This window comes from Phoxinus phoxinus (assembly GCF_949152265.1).
Source record: "Phoxinus phoxinus genome assembly, chromosome: 12".
Classification (NCBI taxonomy): domain Eukaryota; kingdom Metazoa; phylum Chordata; class Actinopteri; order Cypriniformes; family Leuciscidae; genus Phoxinus; species Phoxinus phoxinus.
Window position 1 is genome coordinate 26,946,468 of NC_136887.1, and position 22,829 is coordinate 26,969,296.

At 37.4% G+C, this 22,829-nt stretch overlaps 1 protein-coding gene across 14 annotated transcripts in view; it reads right to left on the reverse strand.

The window, feature by feature from the left end:
* The window catches only part of prom1a (prominin 1a), a gene marked incomplete at its 3' end in the record, with an annotated part of 54,353 nt that extends 32,010 nt beyond the window's left edge, over positions 1–22,343 (reverse strand). For 9 of the 14 annotated variants that reach the window (XR_013799888.1, XR_013799889.1, XR_013799892.1 and 6 more), the window contains exon 1: positions 21,855–22,340. Coding sequence is in view for 9 of the 14 variants with exons in the window: in XM_079631769.1 (XP_079487895.1) it covers positions 21,855–22,086 (232 nt within the window). Of the gene's footprint in view, positions 1–21,854 lie in introns of all 14 variants that reach the window. The other 5 variants (XR_013799890.1, XR_013799891.1, XM_079631765.1 and 2 more) reach the window with 2 other exon arrangements.
* Between the last annotated feature and the right edge of the window lie 486 nt (positions 22,344–22,829).

The following is a 22,829-nucleotide window of genomic DNA, read 5'->3' on the forward strand; positions in this document are numbered from 1 at the left end:
TCTTCAGACTGAAACCTTTAGACATAATTTAATTATATGATATATGTAAGTGGCTGGTGGTATTAGGGAAAGAATATCACATAATAAATATAATAACAAATACACAACAACAGTAAATACAATTAATAATTAAAATAAATGATAAAATAATATGATAGCGAGACAGATAACCCATAGATGGCTATGTACTACAATATTTTATGTTGCTCAAGCATTTCATAAAATTTTACCAAGAGAAAAGCATTTTCATTTAAAAATATCACCACGCAGACAGAGAACGAGAGAGTTCAGTGGTCTGTGGGCAGATTGGATTGTGGGTAAGGAATCAGTGGGGCATAGTCCTCCAGCTGTCTCTTCCAGAAAACTACAATTCTCAGCAAAAGGAGAGGACAAAAAGGATGAAGAGTGCTGAGAGGAGAAAAGGAAGATCAGTGTGGAGAGGTGGAACAGAAGGAGTGTAGAGGAGAGAGATTAGAAAAGAGAGGCGAGAAGTTGAAGCATGTCTCTTCTTATCCTTCACTGATCGATCGGGCTGTCACATACTGTACATACTCACACAAGCAAACACACTCAGAAATATACAGAAGCATATACTTTATCATCCAGCCACTGTCTGAAAACACCCTACAATTTCTTGCATTTCCAAATGCAATCCACCAAGCCAGCTGACTTCTTAGGGGGCGTGCACTGACAGCGATTTGCAGTGACAAAGCAACTGGAAGACATTTGTGTTCAATGAGAGAGGGCGATTTGAGGTGACATGACTGGCAGACACTGATGTGGATATGACAAGGCTAAGCAGAGTTCAACTTTACGTGATGCACCGACTACAAATGCAATTAAACGTTTAAAAATGTATCTTGTCATGTGGTTTAATGTAATTGTAGAAACCTGAATAGCTCTTAATGGCAACTTTTTGCTTTACTTTACTCTGTCTACCCTCCATCAATCCCACCCGCAGCAGCAGTGTGTCACTCAGTCAGTGTCCAGCAACTTCAAAAAGGCTAAACAAACTGTGCTGGCAGTTTCTCAGGCCCGGTCTATTTCTCATGGTCCTCTGTGAGTACATCTTCTCGTTCCTCTCGCTGACCTGGTTTGATTGCCTGTGCTTCCATTTATCTAACAGGAAGTAAACAAACTACAGGGGCTCAGCGGTAAACAAAAGAGGGGTCAAAGGTGCTGAGTGACTCAAAATACCAGCGCACAGACACGCACCTCAGTGGACACTTTATTTCTTGGGGGTTACTTGTGGCTCCCTGAGGTGATGACATACACCAGGTACCTTTTGATAAATATGTACACTACCATTGAAAAGTTTGTGGTCAGTATGATAAAAAAAAAAGTATTCAGCAAGTGACAGTAAAGGCATTTAAATGTTACAAAAGTTTCCACACAAAACACGTTTTTTAAAGTTATTAACAATAAGAAATGTTTCTTGAGCACCAAATCTGATGATTTTTGAAGGATCATGTGACATGTCATTGAAATATGAAACTTAAAATGATGGGTTCATATTATGACAGAATTTTTACGACCCTGTCCGTCAAAATGACAGACAATGAGAAAGTGTAACGTTGCTCTGAATGTAGGAGTGGTTTGTAGCAGTGGTTCTCTTTTTTTTGTCACACTCCCCATTAAATCTGGAAAAACTGTTGCCAGGACTTTTTATCAGTTGGCCTGCATTGTTATTCTGATGTTTTCTGTAAATTAAATATATATTTTATTGATTTAATTTTAAAAAGTGCTTTATTATAAAAAAAAATACATTTAATTATTTTTGTCAAACCAGATGGAAAAATAATAATTGTTATGATAAATATCAAGCTAAAAGTAAACATAAACTTTACTTAAAATTATGATTTATACTTATTTAGAGTATTCTGAAGCCATACGACAGCTCTGTGTCAGGAAAATAAATAATTTTTTAAAGCGTTATTAACATAAGTGCAACAGTGAGCGCACTGTAGAGAAATAAGGAGAACAATGCAGCACATTTGAATTTAAGGAAGTGCCTCCCACACTTTGAGAACCACTTAATTATAGATACATTTTTGTCCTGGATAAAATGTGGCACCTTGTGGTACATCACAAAAACGTGTATTAATTCTAGTCTTGTAACGGCACGCATCACGTTCTTTCATCAGGGCAAACTTCTCTTTGATGCAGCCATTTTGTATCCATCCTCCACGGCACTCGTTCCTTCCTCCTCTCATCCTCCCAGCAGGACGCACTCTCACACCCACGACTTTGCTTTTGAGACGTTTCTCTACTAGTGCAGAAGAGAGAAAGAGATTTTCTCAGAAGTACGCCACTCTTTTTTAAAAGTTAAAAACCCCACCATATCTTCATAAATATTTCATCATGAAATCTCCTCAAGGTGGCTCTGGAGATAAGCAGCCTTGAATACATTTGTAAGCCACATCACCTCACATTATCATGGCACGCCAGAGACGTGAAACTCTAAAGGTTTTTACATCTCTTCAGTTACACCGAAGACTAATATCTGTCAAGAGAAAGAAAGTGATTACAAATGCCCTTTCAGGGCACAAGTCTTCTGAAATGTGCCAAGCAATAGCAGAGATGACAATCTTGTGCCAAGAATGTACTGAAAATTTAATATGCTAGTTCTGCTAATGTTTAAATTATTATCTAGCTGAAAGCAGACAGCTACATTTTAACTAAACTCTCTTACTCGAAGAGAGTCAGTTATCTGTCGTTATCAGCATAGTTCTGTCATTATCAGCATAGTTCAACGATTTGGTGTTTCCCGAAACCATCGTTCCAACGAACGTTCGAAAACAGCATCGCAAACTTGTGTGGATGAAACGACAGCTCTCGAGCTGTGGTTAGAAGCATAGTTTCTAGTTTACATGAGATGTAGACTCAATAAATCCTCATCTTTAGCAAAATAGCAAGCTGACATTCAATACAACCCGTGTTATTTATTTAGAATACACACAAATGTAATTTACGTCTTTTAGTTTGTCGAGAGATTTAAAGCACCGTCTTTGAAGACTGTGCATGTGCAAACGTGCTCTAGCCTACTATGTAATAACGAGCCAAATATTGAGTCTGGTAATAAAGCAAAATATCTGAGAAAGATATTTTCTTTCTCAGATATTTGAGACTATGGTAGTGAAGCAGCGAGCTATATAGTTGTACGGGAAACGCACCCCTGATCGATTGGTTACTGCATTTATTATTAATTAAATCAAGTTTATCTAAAAACAAATGTTTGGAGACTTTACTTCCTACAGTGTTACACCAAGTGCCCTGATTTCTGAATAGAGATACAATTTTGGGAGAAATATAATAATCATGACAATACAATATTCTGTAACAGAAATATGACACTTAAATTTCAGACATACAGTAGGTCAGTAATACTCAAAAACTGACCATCAGATTCAGAATTCAACAACTGATAACCTAATAGTATATCAGACTCAAACCAATGTATAAAAATTAAATGGTTAGGGAAAATATTCCACAAAGAGCAATTATTTTTTATAAAACATTTTAGCCAATTTATTTTAAAAGAGCTATTCAAAGTTGAAAAATCCACAACATTCAAACCACCCTGATCATATGGATTGCATAATATATTTTTCTTTAAATAATGAGGTTTGTTTGTATCAAGGACTTAACAGACACTCGCACACGGCAGCCATTGTGAGTCCACAAGACCGAAAGTACATATGAAGTGTGCCATGTGGGTAAGGGCCTTAGTAATCGCTATCAGGATGTGAAGAGACTTTCATCCTTTCATAACAAAAACAGTTTTTGAAGCAAATCACATACCCTGCCTTTAATTCCTGAACAATTTCTGAATTCTTTTACATTATCTTTTATCATCAAACATGACGTTAATCCTGTGGAAGATCAAATGGAGAAGTAAAATAATCTTTTTAGAATGGGACTGATGGCAAGTCAATGCTAATAATGCACTAAATGCAAAGTCACCAAAGATTCCTGAGAGGCATTACTGTGATTACCAGGTTTACAGAGCTAACAGACGTCCAAGAGAACTGCATGAATAAGAGGATTATACTGTAAAAAAGTGCATATCAGAGAGATGCATTTCTAAGGGCGCTCTACATTTTGCTCTTGTATCCTGTGTAGTGTGCCAAAAGCCTTAGGGAGATGCGCAGAGAGCTAGAGCTGCCAGACGTCTCTTCCAAACAAAGCTATCGGTGCTCAGCAACCAGACTGAGGCATAGCAGTTGGCCAAACATGCTGTAAGTACTATATTAAAACATTCATTCAAAGATGAGTCTGCCTTTTCTGAATGATGTGTCTTTAAGGGTTTTGAGTCCTCATAAATACATCAAATTGAAGAAAAATACTACTAATTTAAGATAAAAACTGATTAGATGACATACAATACTGTTCAAAAGTAAAAGAGCCAGTAACATTTAAAAAAAGAAAATTATTGCTTTAATTCAGAAATTCAAAACTGTCAGTGCAGACAAGACATTCATAAAGATTATTTTTTTAAATAAATGTTTTTTTTTGAACATTAAAAGAATTCATCCTGGAACAAATTTATCACCGTTTCCTCAAAAAATTAAGCAGAACAACTTTTTTCAAAATTGATAATAAGAAATGAACATTGCTGTAGTAGTAAGTATAAATTTTTTAGCAAAATAAGAAAACACTATAAACACACATTTTCTTGTATGGGGAAACTTATTTTCCATATCATAATTCAACAAATATAACAGGACGTAGTTTGAAAAGAAATGAACATTTCTGAAGGACACTGATGACTGGAGTAATGGTTGCTGAAAATTCAGCTTTGCCATCTTAGGAATAAATTACATTTTAAAGTATATTAATAAATATATATATATATTAATTTCAATATTTCAAAACAGTAGTTTTGTTTACTGTATTTTTGATCAAATAAATGCAGCCTTAGTGAGCATAAGACACTTCTTTCAAAACATTAAAAAAATCTTACCAATCCCAAACTTTTGCAATCTTCAGTCATTTTTACAAATTCACTTGATTCCACACCAACTTGGAAGCGTTAATTCTCAATCTTAAAGTCGTAATTAAGAAAAGTTTTTGTCTGAAGCCTCTCAGCTGAATTTTTTTTGTATTATTGCAACACTGTGGCTACATTCACACTACAACAAAACACCACTGCCACTCGTATCACCGCATATTACTGTCACGACTCAATACAGAACCTAAAGGCATAAGGATACTGTCATGATTTTGCCCTCATGTCCTTGATTTTCTCTAGTCTTGAGGCAGGATCATGACAGACCCATGTTTTGTGTGCAAGCACATGACCTGTTTGGGCCATGTGCTTGTGTTGTCTCGTTATGTAACCCCGCCCCCTTGTTATCCTCGTCTTGTCATTATTACCTAGTCAGTGTTACCTAGTGTCACCTGTTCCCCTCATTAGTTTCTCCCTTTTTAATCCCCATGTGTTTGCTGTCCTGTGCCGGTTCATTGTCAATCATTGCGTGTTCATCTCTGTGCTGTGAGTACTTTGTCTGTTTAATGAGAATTGTGAGTTTGTGTTGCTGTTTGTTAGTCTAGTTTTCAGTCAAGTCTTAGTGGAGTTTGTCTTTGCTTTTGCCCTCCAGTCCTGTTTTGCCCCCTCGTGGGTTTTGTTTTCCCCTGTTTTCTGTTATAAATAAACCTTGTGTGTTTGTATACTGTCTGCGCTTGGGTTCTTCTGCTATCCTCATAACAGATACGTTCACAACTTGATTGGTCGAACCGAACTGTGATGGGCATCATCATGACTATGACGAGAAAAAACAGGTATGCTTGAGCATTCAGTCCTTTTTAGGGTCGCATCTTGTGCCATCATGTCCTGTTTTTGGTACGTTTCGGCTGTCTTGGTGCGCACCAGGGTTCAGATGATAGCGTTCCAATAAACCGCACTTTGTTTTAATCGAACCAAACATGACAAGTGTGAACACACCCTGAATGTTTTTTAAAGAAGTCTCTTATGCTCAACAAGCCTGCATTTATTTGATCAAAAATACCTGAATCCGGCTTGTCCCGCCCTATGCGCTTACTGTAGTAGATCGTAAAAATAGGGCCCAGTGTGTTCTTGCTGAAAAAAGTATTAATTTCTTTTAAAAAAGTTGTGCCACACAAAAATGTTGCTATGGTAAGTTGTAACCACTGTCAACCGTCATGAGTTCAGGAGTAACTCCTGTATTCTGTACCCAATCTGAGGTGTCACACAAGTGTCAGCGGCTAAGACAACTTAGCTCATCTATCACATGACTCCGTGGAAATACACAATTTGAATTCTGCCATCTTTGCATTCAGTTCCAGAAACAGTTTCTTTTAGCCAATCACTTTGGATTCATGACACCCCAGATTGGCTGAGGGCACCAAAAGAACAATCTCAGTCTCAAACCCTTCACTAGCAACTGTACTGAGCTGTGGTATACGAACATCTGTTGTTAGTGACTCAATTACGTGAAAATGTTCAGTTGCAACTTGGTGACATTAGCCTGAGTTTTTTCACACAGTAGCTTTTGCACAGCAGAGAGAATCAGATGTGTTCAGAATATTCTGAAGGCTTCATAAACCCTTGAGACATCTGCTATCTATTTAACATGAGTGACCAAGCGTGTCACTTCTCACAACCCTAATGCCATGAAGCCAATGCTCATGACTTATCTCATCTACTCCCTGGTGCCTGGTTAGAGTCCCAGAGGGTTACAAACTGTACCTGAACATTAACAATAACAATCTGTTGAAGCACACATAAAGCAATAAGGCTCCTCTGTAACTAAGGTGTCAGTTACCAAGAAAGAGAAACCCGGTGACACAACCAGAAAGAATGAATAGGAAGAGGAAGAAGAGTAGTAAGAAACTAATAGAAAAAAGTAGGGGTGGTACAAAATATACAGTTCTCTCTTTCAAGCCCAGTATTAATAAAAACAGAATGAAATGCATGAGCGATTTCAAGCCGCAGTTGGAAACAACACCAATCTCTTCACAGCATCGACAGGCTTGGACTGCAACACAGAATCTCTTTTTAGATAAATATACAAAGAGAAATTTGAGTTGCCCTGTATTCTGATACTCACTGAGGAAGGTTATTTTGTGCATGTGTATGTGAAATGAGTATGTACATGCATGATATATAATATCCTCACATTATCCCTGCTTTTGTCAGTTGCAGTGAAAAGGTAACAATATGTTCTCTGTAGACAAAAAGCATTCCACAAACATTCAAAATACACATACATGTACAGTGTTACAGACAGTGCTCTAAAAGTGTTTTCATCAGGAAGTCAGCAAAAACAAATATATATGCATGCATCATATGCATGATATATTGATTACTTGCCAAGATAGAATAAAATAAAATAAATCCCTAATAATTGAATAACACTGTTACATGTGATCCTTAGCAAACCTCAAAATGAATATCTAGTTCTCATAACTGTAGTGTGATGCCTAAATTCACTTGTACCAATTAAAATGATCAATTCTATTTTTAGTTTATTTAAACAAAATAGTATAGAATTTTTATATTGGCCATTGAAAGGTTTTCAGCCAGCATGAAACAGAAAATTAATTATTGGCTTATTGGTATCGGCCAGAATTATAATATCAGTGCATCCGTAATTGGAAAAAAAGGTTCAAGGTTCTTCACACAATTTTAAAGAACACTTTATGGCAAAAAGTTTTTATATTACGAGAAATGTCTTAAAGGGGTACTTCACTGCTGGTAAAATATGGGCTGCCTATACAGTAGAAAGGCAAAACTATTTTGATATCGGTGCTACCTGACTAGAGAAAAATTAGAAAAAAAGGCTGCTGTCTTCCCTTCTGCCAAATAGGTCAGAACCCATAATGCACTGGGCATGTTGCCATCCAAGGCCACTCCCACTAGTCTGCTATGGATATGCTCGTCAAAATTCACACATATTCAAAGGTCAAAAAAGAAACTGTCATTTTGTCAGGTCTCGGCAGTTCTCAGTTTAAATTATAGCATAATATGTTCATGTTTAATTGGTTATTTTATTTTTTTCTAGTGATAAAGTTTGTTCACAAGCTGTTTAATTCATACAATTTAAGATAACATATTTATAAAAAAATAAATAATAAAAAATCAATTAAAAGGATCACATGATGGGAACCCCTAAATTTAAGGTTCATTATATATGAAGCACCTGACAGAACCCTATAAAGTTCTAAAAACCTTTTCTAATAATGTACAGTAGAAGTGAATAAACCTACAGCAATTATTGGACAATATTAATCCACCTTACTTCCTTGTGTGCGCTCCATTTCTTATTGCAACATATATCTCACTTGTTTTCTACACAGAATCCTTTTTCTCCCCAGGAGACCTGAGGGACAATAACTGTCATTTGCTTGTGGTAAATTTTTATGAGAAAAACGGCTTTTGGGTGGAAAGGAAAAACACTTGCTCAGAAAAGGAACAATACACACCATCCCTGGGCCATCTACTTATTAACACACTGTACATGGTTTTTAATAGACATAATATCATGGTTTATGGCACAGATCCGCATTTATGAGTCCATCTGTGCCCATAGCCTGTTTAAACCTATAAGGAGATTCACACATTGCTGATGACTTTGCTAAACTGGGCATTTGTGTTTCAGTTCACACACGAATAAGGTCTATAACAAAATGAGTCCGGTTAAATGACATCTAGTTTCTCCACAAGCCAGTCAGAATGGACTGTATTTATATAAATTTCAATGGGATTCAGAATATTTATAAAAGCAAATACAACTAATATATATATATATATATATATATATATATATATATATATATATAATAGCAATTACAGATTTATACTCAATTCTATTCTGAGAACAATCATAGCCTCAAACTATAAAGTACGATGCAAGCTTGAACTGTTCCACATTCCTGCCCCACTGTTTATGTCCTTACAAACTGTGCAATTCACGAGTCAGCTGACCAGACTATGTGGCCTACTTGCATTCTGTTTTTGAAAAATGTATCAGTATTATTTTTAGGTCCACATTCAAGGTTAATGAATTAGGTTGCAGAAACTGTGCTGGAGATCAAATATGATTATTTTTGTGCACACTTCATCTAAAAATCCTTCACTGTATTGTGATGTTTTCCATTGGTAGTGTTTTGGATCTGTAAAATGTGTATATTGTTTTATGTTCAGTTTGAGACTGGTTTGCTTTGTTCCTGTTTCCTGTCTGTCTGAGTTCTCATTAGTCTCCTTGATCAGTCATTCTGTTCAGCTGCATTTAAGCCCTGAGATCTCCTTAGCTCTTGGTCCGTTCTTGTTTGTGTACGATGTTTTGTATTTCTCCACGTTCTCCAGAGTGTTTGTGATTAAAGACTGCTTATTTTGATTCTCCTTCATTGTGCGATTTATATTCACAACCCTCACGTGACACTATCTGAGTCATAATCAGAAATCAGATTGTTCTGCCCGCATTAAATATAATTAAGTCTACAGTGAAATGCCTTAAGAGTAATTTTCTTTACTACAAATTCCCAAAGCTATGGAATAATCTACACCCTCAGAATTTTTTGCAAAAACTTACGGGGTACAACAGCTTGTCACTGGGGAAGGGACCATCTTTGTATATCAACTTCACCAACTTTATATATATACTATAAAAGTATATATATATAAAAAGTGCATAGAAGTACCTTAAAGGTGTATACTACTACTCTCTGCACCTTTCAGGGGTAAGATAGGGCACAAAGTTGTCCTTTTAAAGGTACTGCCCCAGTGAAAAGCTGTTGTACCCCTAGAGGTACAATATTTGCATATTTTTTCTGACAGTGTATAATACTGGTCTATAGCAATGCAGAAGTGTTAAAGGTTGCGTAGGCAAATGCAGGCTAGCGATAGCAAGTTAGCATTAAAAGCATGAGATACCACCCTCCCTTCAGAGCGTCTCCAAAGCCACGCTTCATTCAACACAATGAAACTCGAGTCTCTAAGATTATTCAATGTTACTATTATTGTACTTGATAGATACTGTATCAAGGTCTATGGTTTCGCATAAAACAACTTTATCTTGCTGGACTTTATTGCTGTACCTTATGTTACTTTCTACCGGGTGTCTGTTAGATCACAAAACTGGAGTAGAGTGCACTATAATTGTTCTTCACGCGCACAGCAACTGAAATTTAAGACTGTTAGATTGTGTTTAACACACAAAAGAGTGATTTTCAGTTCAACACACAGAGTAATAGAAATTCTAAAAACTGTGTCTTCAAACCACATATAACATTACAATAATAATGAACGTAAACAACTTAAGGAGTTCCTTCTTGTACCACCTTACTACTGCAGATTCATTTCGGTGTTGAAAGTGTTGACAGAAACGCATAAATCGGAGTCTGAGGATATGAACAGCTCCGGGTAACGTCACGGGTAATTACTGTTACGACATGGTGTGAACGCAGCAGAAGCTCGTTGTTTTGGTTCAGGGGTAACTGTAAACGGTGGCTGCTGTTTGTTTGTGGCGCTCGCTGACGGTGTCTACAACTCTGCATTGCCTCATGAAACGCACTGATGATGTGTGATGTCTACGCGAGCTGGTGTGTGGAGGTATGATAATACATATGTTGACGGTCATGTATGGACATCGTATGCAATGATTGGATGAAAATTTTTTTGGTCCTGCGACTTCCACACAAGACATATGTACATGTTTTAATGTTTAGACAACTTCTATTATTGATTGCTATGAGGATGTGAAGAGAGTTTCAACCATTATAACAAAAAGTGTTTATAAAACATTTACCTTTAATTTGCCATGACGGCAATTGGGACTCTCTCTCTCTTTGGATACAGAATAAACGCAATCCCTGCTTAATATCAGCTTACTGATCAAGGCAAAGCTGATATAAAGATAAATAAGGGTCATGGAGGGGTTACTGATTAATATATACTGATTAGCAAAAACACCCTTCTGTCCCTGTTAAAGGAGAACTCCGGTCAATTTTAACATTGAGCAAATTTTTTAGTAAATTTGGAGTGCTGTCAATACAGAGAACAACGACAAAAATCGGTGTTGCCTACACCGTGTTATCCTCTTTTTAAAATTTACACCCTGTTGACTTGAATGGGGCAAGTTTTAAACCTGCTTTTATCCTCTTCACATCCTAGATGTGTCATTACAAGTGCCCAGCCATGTTGAGTGATTCCTTCAGAGTGAACACGGTGAATCTGACTGCATTAGATGTGAAAGATATTAATAAAAATCAGCCAGCGCAAATACCTGTATTTACTTCTTGTTTTCGGTTGAAGTCCAAAGTAGTCGATTGTCGAGTTCACGCGCGTGATCATAGGTAACTAAACCTATGCGCGTGAACTCGACAATCGACTACTTTGGACTTCAACCAAAAACAGGAAGTAAATACATGTATTTGCACTGGCTGAAATAACAGCATTTTTATTCATATCTTTCACATCTACTGCAGTCAGATTCACCCGTGTTCACTCTGAAGGAATCACTCAACATGGCTGGGCACTTGTAGTGACACATCAAGGATGTTAAGAGGATAAAAGCAGGTTTAAAACTTGCCCCATTGAAGTAAACAGGGTGCAAATTTTAAAAAGAGGATAACACGGTGTAGGCAACACCGATTTCTGACGTTGTTCTCTGTATTGACAGCACTCCAAATTTACAAAAAAATGAGCTCAATGTTAAAATTGACCGGAGTTCTCCTTTAAACAGAAACGGCAACAGAACACACAATTCTAGTCAGGCATATTTTTTTGTTGTTGATTTTCCCATGTATTGATTCTAATGAACATTAAAGCATACATTTTTATTAATGTGAACATTTGCTTACTTTTAACAACGGCATAGTTAAAAAAAATCAAAATGAAGAGCGATATTCAACTGGCATATACAGCTGAACAGCCTCAAGGCAATAAATGTTGCAAAGAGGCTCATTTCAGCTGGGAAATGCTGGCAAGTCACGTGACATCGCAATTATGTGCACTCTCCCTCTTGCGCTGTGAATTTATGGTAAGCAGATAAGCAAGGGCATACATTTTAATGAGGAAACATCTGCATCTAGTATTTGTACATTATACTCTAATGCATGTTTTTTAACTACAGCCCACATGGGATGAATGCTTGAAGCAGTGCTAAATTAGATCAAAGCTAGAGGAAAGGATATTACTTTATGTTTGAATATGTGTGAATATTTGGATTCAGATTGTATCTGTATGGGCCAAGTTTTGCCTACAAAACCCACAAAGACATTCAAACATGAACCATCCTTTTGGGAAGCAGCCAACAGAATAGGAAAACAACTTAATAAAGACGCACTACCATTCAAAATTTTGGGGTTAGATTAAAAAATATATTTTTTTATTCAGCAATTAAATTGAACAAGAGTGGGAGTTGTATAGTCATTTATAATGTTGCAAAAGATTTCTATTGAAAAAATATATAAAAATCCTGACTCGCAGATTAATTGAATAAAAAAATCTGAATAATATTGGAATTTAATCGTAATTTAATGATGCGTGTCATGTGAAGTGTTCTGATTGACCGCTATAACCCATAAGCTAATATTCAAGAAATCTGAACAAACAGCTGAATTCTGCCACAATTAATTTTCTGAATAAGGGGATTTACATTTATATCTGCCAAACAAAATGAATGCCAAACATGCGCGCAACGTTACGTGACATAGGCACAATAAATAATTTTATTTCCTACTATTCTCAAGGCTCTAAAATTACCACAAAAGGGCAGCTCTCTTATTATTCTCTCTTTTCCTTATCATTTCACATTCTCTTTTGTCTCTCTCCTTTTTCATATCACGTATGCTCATGTCATTTTCGCTTTTCTTTCTCATTATTATACACCATTATCGCTCTAACTTACAGTCTATATAATCCTATCAGCCATCTCACTCTGCCCATGAATAACCCCTCTGGATTTTCCCAGAAGCCCTAGTGACGTATAGCTTTAGAGCCACCCTCTCCTCTATTCCCAGCTGGGATGCCCTCTCACCCTTTCAGAAGCACTGCAACTCCCTGACCTCATGTTCATGACATTCTAGTGTTACCTGGAAATGTCCCAGTATGCTTACATTCTGTTAACCAGTTATCTAAGGCCACTTTGCAGGCGTCACCTCATAAAGAGGATTTCTTGCCTCAGTTTTGATTAAAGTGGTCATATGATGAGGAATATTGGTGTATCACGCCTATTCGGTGATCAGATATTTGATATTCCTAAACTAAACTAGAAAAAAAGAACAGAAAAAAAAAAAAGAGTAAAACATGTAAAAATGTGAAATGAAAAGTGAAATGTATGAAAATTCTAACTTTTGGCTTTATGCGGTTCTACATATGCTTCTAAAAATCCCAATATTAAAAAAAGAGCAGCTGAATTGTATTTTTAATGAGGTCCCTGACTGTTTTAATCTGTGTTTAACAATTTGAACGGTACTTTTCAGCGCAGAATGGTTTGCAAATTTGTCAATTTGCAAAGAGACTGTTATTGAAGGATGAAGCAGCTCTAACTACTGTATATTTGACTCAAACCCACAGTTTATAGCAGGAATCACCATTACTCATTTCAAAAGCAAAGAGGGTGTTTACATGGAACTCTTAAATGAACATCAACCTAAAATGACACCCATTTCATTTTAAGGGTAAAAAAAGGGATACAGTAGGCAATGGTACTGCCTAAACTTTTTTTTACAATTATTTAAGTAGTTTTTTCTCTGAAGTCCATGAAGAGGGTTGTTCATTACATTTGACATTACTTTTTGATCAAAACTTGCTAAAAATTATTTAAACTTGTTGTTAAGAGGATAAAACTGAAGTTTGTCAAAGGGTTAGTTCACCCAAAAATCTAAATTCTGTTATTAGGTAATTACTCACCCTCATGTCGTTCCAAAACCGTAAGATCTTCGTTCATCTTTAGAACGCAAATTAAGATCTTTTTGATGAAATCGTCTCGGTTACGTATGTAACCCTCGTTCCCTGAGTACAGGGAACGGAGACGTGTCGTCCCAATTCGTCAGGGAACTCACCCGACGACATGTCGGAGTTCCCAGGACGAAAGGGAACTGAGAGTTTTCTGAACCCCCCATAGACTGCCACAAAATTGTAATTTCTGTCAGGACCACTATTGTCAAATATGATTGACAATTAGCATACAGTTTGGATTGGCGGTATGGTTCCGTTCTGGGCGAGAACTCCCTGCAGCCTAGCATGGATAAAGCAGGGAGAGCAGCAATAACCCATCTTAGGGTCAATAGAACAGAACCAACATGAATGTATGGAAATATATTCAAGATTTTAAAGTACAACATAATTGTATTATATTTGCTTATATATGTATACGGTGATAGGCGTCGTATTCCTGTAGGTAGATGTGGATCAGCTGATAGTCAGCTGACTAACGTGAGTCGCGACCTGCCAGAACTAGTAAAGAACCTGCCAGAAAGGTAGTAAAGACATTGTTAAAATAGTCCATGTGACTACAGTGGTTCAATCTTAATTTTATAAAGTGACGAGAATATTTTGTGCTCAAAACAAAACAAAAACAACGACTTTATTCAACAATTTATTATCTTCCATGTCAGTCTCTAATGCTGTTCACGTAGTAAACATTGCATTGCTTCAGGTTTCTACGTCAAAACGCTGGCTCATTATTGGCCGGCTCCTGCGTCAGCATCACACGCATGCGTTCTTTTTTTTTGTACACTAAAATTAAGGTTGACCACTGTAGTCACATGGACTATTTAAAAGACGTCTTTACTACGTTTCTGGGATGAAGGTGAGTAATTAATGACATAATTTAAATTTTGGGTGAACTAACGGTTTAATCTTTTCCTGTTTTGTAATGCATTTCAATAGCATGATAATATTTTAATACCATGATGAAATTATTGTGATATGAAAATTTAATACCGTCACGTCTAGTAATGACCAACCCTATATTCACGGATTCAGAGAAAATACTACTACTAATAAAAATAATACGTGAAAAGACACCTTCAAGATTTGAACAAACATTTTGGATGATGCAAAAGTGTTTTTGAACGGTCTGTGTCTTTGCTAAGACTTTTGTATCTCTGGATGCCTAAATAGCCCCTTTGACTTGGCTAAATGTGGTTGCATAATCGAGGGCAGTATAGCTCAGGATCACTGCCAGTCTTTCATTACACTCTCTCTCAGTTTAAGCCTTTGTTTCCCTCTCAAGAGAGAGAAACCCAACCCACACAACATGCTGGAGAGAGAAAGTAACTGTGTGTATGTGTGCAGCTCTTCTAAAAATAAGTATTTCATTCAGAGGCTACAGCAATCCTTTCCACTTTCCTCTCAAAAACGCTGCAGAACGCCTGCACCTGATGGGTTCACTGTCTGACATCCCATAATGCCATGCTAACATGAGGCAGCGGAGGAAGACGCTCACTGGAGTATAAATGTAAATGCGATCATCACATTAGCAGCAGGAGCAGTTTAGTTATGACAGTCTAAATCTGAGGCGCTCCAGAGAGGCTTACCATCACACAAACATCACTAATGTGGGCTACACAAATACAGAGGTTCCCGTCCCACAACATATTTGGACACTAAGACACACTAAATGTATGAATTTAATTGCATAGATAATACAATATCAAACCAAATGGTGTCTGTAAACAAAAGCGTAATTCACTTTTTTTAGTGTTGGGGGTAATGCAAGTTACATAACCAGATTATTTTTTCAAGTAACTTTCAAAGTAATGGATTCATTCAGTTACTTATAAAAAAAAAAAAAATCAGACGTGAATGTTTGTGCGCCGTGTAAACATGATGGTTATTGTAGTAGACTAAATGTAAACATTTACTCAGGTTCAGTATTACTCAAAACGAATAAAAACAGTGAAATACAAACTCAGAATATTACACAAACCTGTGTATTATGAATTTTTCATCTTTTTTTTTTTTTACACAAAAAAAATAAAAATGTATGCATTTAATCACTTTATTATCCAATATCTTTGCTGCTGACCTTCGATGATCCAATTCAACCATACTAATAAGCAAAAATGAGCTAAACATCACATTTGTGTTTGGTTTGTTTGAGCTGCACCGTCTACTGTACAGGTGTGAATGCAAGGTCAAATTTAGACAAAAATAAAATTGCTTTCCCCCATTCTAATAGTCTATAGTTCAGTATGGTTGCTAGATGTGTTGTCACTTTAGACGGTCATAATTTATCTGTTGAGAAGCAAACATATGACCACTCATGAGTCATGACCTGGTCATCATTATGCGATCAGTCTTTGAGATTCAGACATACTCTCACTGTGGCTCAATGGCAACAAACAGTTTGAAATCCTCTTAAAGTGCTCTTGTGAATTGGCTTTCAACCAGAACCCCAGGTAAAGCACACCAAAGGTGACAGAGGGTGCGCGGGTGTATGTATTGCTGTATCTACAGAGCAGGAGGGCAAGATTTAGGGTCGGCTACAAGCCCTGCGGTGCTTAAGCACACCCAGACAGGAGCGTATCAGCTCTCAGATAAGGGACTACATGCTGCAAATAACCCTTTTGCTTATAACGTCTAAGCCAGGACCGGAGTGTTTAAGCTGTAAGCATGTCCAGGCGGAATCAGCAGACTTACTCTGCGCTGATTTTGGAGGGAAATCTGTGGAAAGTCTTCAAATGAAGTAAAATGATTAGTAGGTAGCCTGAGGCATTAGTAAAATATATTTCCTAATCTGCTATTAAACATATTTAATATATATATATATTTTTTTAAATAAGAATAAACAAAGATGTGGCCGAAAAAAACTAAACTAAAAATCAGTCATCCTCATCTATTCACACTTAAAAAAAGAAAAGAAAAAGACTCCGCTGCCTGCTATATGAAAATGATAAATTGACGATGTACTGATAATAACATTTTGGCTGATACCAATGAGGAGATAGTTATTTTCATATTATGGCTGTTAACTTATAAATAACAGATTTTTATTCCCATAATTAATCACACCAAATTAACGTGTTAAATCGATAGCCCTAGTTTTGATACATTGGAACTCTATTTTACCATTGTAATTTTTAAACAATTACTAACTAAATTAAATGCAATTTGACACTTGATATACCTAATTTTTAATAAAAATTCCTTAAAATCTATTTTTCAAAAAACATTAAATTCATAGCATTTCTGTGAGCAAACTAACTAACTAGCCCTCAAAATGAACCAATCGCTTTGAAAAGCTTTCATTGATGATGACTAAATCGAGCCACAAACAATGCAAAACAGTGCCAAACTAGAAGAATTTGCCCTAACATTTTTGCATTTGGTAGGCGGTTTTATCTAAAGCGACATATTCAAGGTATACACACTTTATCCGTTGAAGCATTCCCTGGGAATCGAACTCATGACCTAGCGCCATGTTGCTAGCACCATGCTCTGCTTGAGTTACAGGAATGGATTTAATAGTATTATTAAATTAAATGGTCACACTTTAGATTAGGGTCCAATTCTCACTATTAACTACGACTTTTGCCTCAAACACCTAATCACTGCTTATTAATAGTTAGTAAGGTAGTTGTTACGTTTAGGTATTGGCTAGGATTAAGGGAGGTAGAATATGCAGGATAAGGCATTAATATGTGCTTTATAAGTACTTATAAACAGCCAATATCCTAGTAATATGCATGCTAATAAGCAACTAGTTAATAGTGAGAATTGGACCCTAAACTAAAGTGATACCAAGTAAATATAAACAAAAACCCCCCACAAATGTCGATTAATAACCAGTATTCTATTGAAACACCAACATTATTTCAGGAAACAGAGAAATTATCAAGCACGTTACTGGACACCAAAAATAAGGTGTTTTGTTAAGAACATTTTTAGAATATTGTTAGGATGCCAGGTCATTTTGATAATGGTGACAGTTGTGCACTGGTTTACTGGAGCTCATGGGCCTCATGCTGGGTTAAAGATGCCCCAGGAAATCTAGTGACATGTGCCAGTCCCCGGAGCACCACAGTCATGCCGGAGTCATGAAAACACGTGACAAATCACACGCGCCCAACATCTCCAACTTCCTCCTCAAACATCAAGTGCTCACTACATTCAAATATGTGGGATGTATTTCACAGCTGCTCATACAATAACAACCATAGTCTGGCACACACCCACTGTATGTACATAATGTATGAATATAATTTATTACAACAACTTATTTTGAAGGTTTTTCTATTCTGTTCTGAATTGAACATTCCATTCATTTGGATTTGTGTCCAAGTCACTAGCATCACAATTGAATATATTTGTAATGACTGTGTATTGGGTTTTTTATGCCACCTCTAAAAATAACAGCAACAGCCTTTACATATGACTCCTTTTGGGGAGCTTTGGACATGAATATGTATGGGGGGGGGGGGGGGGGGGGGGGGGATGGGGCTTGCTGAGTGGAGGCAAGGAGGAGAAAGAATGGAGGTCAAGCAGAATGAGATAACTGGGGTATGGAAAGAGGGAAAGGGAGCAATAGAGAGGAAAAAGTTCAATTTCATTTCCCGTCAGCCCCAGTGAGTGTCATAACTGCCTCTCGAGATGTAGAGGAGCAAGAGGGAGCACAGCAAGCTGGCGGCCATCTGCCATACACACTGCAGCTTCATCCTTCAGCAACCCTGCTGGGTCCATTTTTTAAAAATATGTCTATTAACTTTTAGTTTTACTTTGAGCATGCAAAATTTCTTCGGACACTGCAACAGTCGTGATATCATGACGTCATGCTCTGCAGAGTCTTTTTTTTATAAACATGAATTCAACATAATTAGTTATACATTCAAAATGTAAAAATATTCAATTGACTTTACTGCAAAAATATAGGTTTTATTAAATTATAATAGCCCTGGTATAAGCACATTTGCATACTTCCTGGCATGAAAAACATGAATACAGTCTTGGTTGTCCTGTGGTTAAACAAGGATCTGTTAAGATCTACTGAAGCACTGCTCTTCCCGCAGAAAGCACTGGCTATTCACACCTTGTATAACAGTACAGCATTCAGACATATGTAGGCCAATGGGAGAAACTTATGTTGCCCTGGCAACTGCCTCCACTGCATATGTCTACTTCAGATGGACTCAGCTCATCACCTGGAATGCTAGATTTGGGATCTGCCATATAATCTGAGATGGAGCTCAAGGGTGTCCACATTACAATAGCGCCCTAATGGAATTCATAACCGACTTATACACAACCTTTCAAAAGTTTGGCGTAGGTAATATTTTATTTTTTTGGGGGGAAAAAGTAAAAAAAAAAAAAGTAAAACAGTAATATTGTGAAATATTGTTATATTGTTTTAAAATATTTTTAAATGTAATATATTCCTGTGATGGTAAAGCTGAATTTTCAGCTTCACAGGATCCATCAGAAATCATTCAAATATGCTGATTTTCTTCTCAAGGAATATTTCTTATTATTATCAATTTTGAAAGTAGTTGTGCTGCTTAATATTTAAACCGTGATACACGTGTTAAGGATTATTTGATGAATAATTTTTTTTTTTTAAATTAATTGATTTTTGTAAATGTCTTTACTGTCACTTTTGATCCTCCTTGCGAAAAATGAAATCTTACTGACTCCAAACTTAAGCCGGACTCAGACCTCATGAGTTTTTAAATTGTGAAATCTGGATTATCTTCACAGATTTTCTTTCAAATCTCAAACCTGCACACACTACAAGATTTGAAAATCGTGCCGCATCACACACTACAAGATATTGTTAAGATGATCATGCCAGATTTAGCACTTCACGAGATCTCACGGGGAAGCTGATTTAAACAAAATGGATACTGTGTAACGGCAAATTGCTGTAGACATTATAAAGGCAGTCGTGTTGTTGGCACATTTGGACCAGCCGTTCCTCCATCTCCGTTGCCCACTGGACCCATAAAGATACTTGTTGCTTCACGGTCGCCATTTCAAAAGTTTTGTTGCTCCTTGTACACTTGTCTCTTATTGGCTATTGTGGAAGTACTAACGTAATCAGTTGTATACATCCCGATTTAAAATCCTAAATATCAAACATCAGAACCGATTGATGTCCTGGATGTGATTTCGGGACGTGTAAATTGGGCATAAAACGGCCCGAAACACCCGTAGCCTGAACCCAGCTTTACACGACAGTGGCAGATGTGGGAAATGTTTGACAAAACCTGTACAGAAACAATCATTACTTTAAAATTTGTTTGGTGACACTAGTGGTATTGAAATGACACACCATCCTAAAAGACAAAAATTTTGCTTTGAGGAGCAAAATGAGATACAGCCTGAGGCTCAGGGAACAGAGAGAGAGACCAAAGGTGGCAGCCATGACAGCCAGGTCAATGTCTGAGAACAAAGATATCCTAAGTGCTCCCTAATATATTTCCTGGCAATATAACTCTGCGAAACCAGAGACCTTCACATGGAGCAATTAATAGGCCATTACCGAACCATCGTCCCCCAGCGTGCTTTGATCTTACGAGTAGTTTTGCAGGTCTAAAGACACTGTTTCTTTTGAAGGAGACAGGGGGTTACCATCACACATCAGTGTCCTTACTTTCACTTGTCAAAGTCCATTCAGATTTAAGGATCAAAGGATTTGAGCATGTCTGTCTAGGTGTGACGTGACCAGGCTTCTTAAATCTGCCCTGAAAATCCAGGCTAAGAAATGACTCCCAAGACTGGCACAAACATAGTGGCAGAGAACAAATCAAGCAGGATTGGAGTCATGACGAGACTGTCGCAGCTCTACAGCTGTCTCTTTTCTGCAAATCAAACGCAGTGGGCTGAATTATCATATACTGGAGGCCTGTCAGAGAGCTTTTATCATTCTAATTAATTTGCCGAAAGGCTACAGCTGTGGCTATTTTTATTTGAGAACGAAGGAGGAGAAATGAAAACAAAATGCCGACAGTGTTGCATGCGTTCAGAAGACGTATATGCACGGATGACTTGGACCTACTGGGGCCATCACTACCAGATGAGAAATGAACGAGCTGCACAAAAAGAAGGAATTATAATCTTGGGAATAGAGTGAAATACAGAGCAGAATATAGAATAAAACAAGTATAATCCTTGCAAAATTATGCAAGATCTACCGTATACACTCTTAAAAATAATGGTTCTTTATTTGGCATCTACAGTTCCATGATGAACCTTTAACATCAATGGAATCATTCCATTGGATAAAACGTTCTTTTTTAGTATAAAGTGGTTCTTCCGATTAAATGTTCTTAATGCTAAGAAATCTTCTACGGCATTGCAGCAAAAAGCTCCATTTTGACACTTTTATTTGTAATAGTGTGGGTGTTTGGTGGCTTCTATTGTTGATTATACCAGCCCTTCCCAACCCTGTTTCTAAAGCATGACCAATAGCACACATTTAGGATGTCTACCTTATCAAGCAAGCTCTTTAGTAAAGTTCTCCAAGATCTACTACTGTATGTGTGTGTGTATGTTTGGGGTCCCTCCAGGAACCGGGTTATATCCTGTGGCATGCTGGAAAATAAAAGCACAGCAACATATGGCATTCAAGATTAGCCTTTTAGCTCATTAGGATAGTGACTCACAGGGTCACTCACAATCTTAATCTCAAGATTTACCAAATAATGACGAACACAGTGGGGGTGGAGAATATGCCAGAGTCAGACCAGCCACATCCAACCCCTCACACAATCTTATTCACCATGGAGATATACCACAGGTGGCAGCTCTCTCACACACTACTCATGATATGGTAGATGGTGTTGGAGAAATAATGTGGTATCATAAATAACCTGCTTCTAATGATTTAGTGGGTGCACATTGATTCAAGGTGTCCAGAAGTTCAAGAAAATCACAGGATTGAGCTCACCTTCAGGAAACGGGTTAGGCTGAACCACATAGAGGAAAGCGTGCATCATGTTAAATAAAATCCCAATGGCCCCGGGCTCGTAATAGGCGACGGTGTCGTAAACTCCGGAGGGGACGAAGCCGAAATCCAAAGTTCTCCGCGCTGGAGCAGCAGGAGTGCCGGACTGCCCGTCCTGGAGTTCCCCGGACGACAAGCCCCAGCACAGAATAACCAGTCCCGTTTTCCACAGCATGATTAGTTCTAGTGTTAAAGCAATTCCAGATGATGGAAGCGGAGGAAATTCTAGGTGTACTATGGAAGGACAATCTCGGTGATTGCAGATAAACCGCAGGTCTCAAGTCCTGCTGTCCGGCGAGCGATTCATGATGACCATGGTCCCCCGTGGCGAGCGGCTCCTGCAGGTTCACCTCGCGTCTCTCTGTCGGCCAGTCAGTCAGATGCCCCGCTATAACAACACGGCTGGTGAGCGTGAGCCAGTGAGGTGTGAGTGAAGACTCGCTCGCGCTCCGCCTGCCGGGTGCTAAAGATCAGTGACGCGATGATTTTATTTAGGCAGTTTTCAATCATCTTTACCACTTTCAAACACTGATGAAAGACGGTGGAAATGTGACTTTTTAAACACCGTTTTGTCCTTAATGGTTCCCTCTAGTTCAGACACAGCATGTTTAGTTGTTGATTTGATTACAGTTTCATCTTGACATCAAACAAAAATAGCCGACCGAAATGACTCGATGGGGATTTTCTTCTTCATATTTAAATAATTCCACTAGCCTACTTTCCTGTCTTTTTAAAATCTCCCTAATCAAAAAAAGTAATGACATCATCCTCTAAACTTTGTTGTTAGAAAACAACGACATATCAAAAGATTTAATAAAATATGTGATGTTTTGTGGTAGCCTATTAGATGGGTTGTCTCACTCAACAAAATGTAGGCTATGGTTAAATATCAAAATGTCTAAAATGGCCCTGATATTT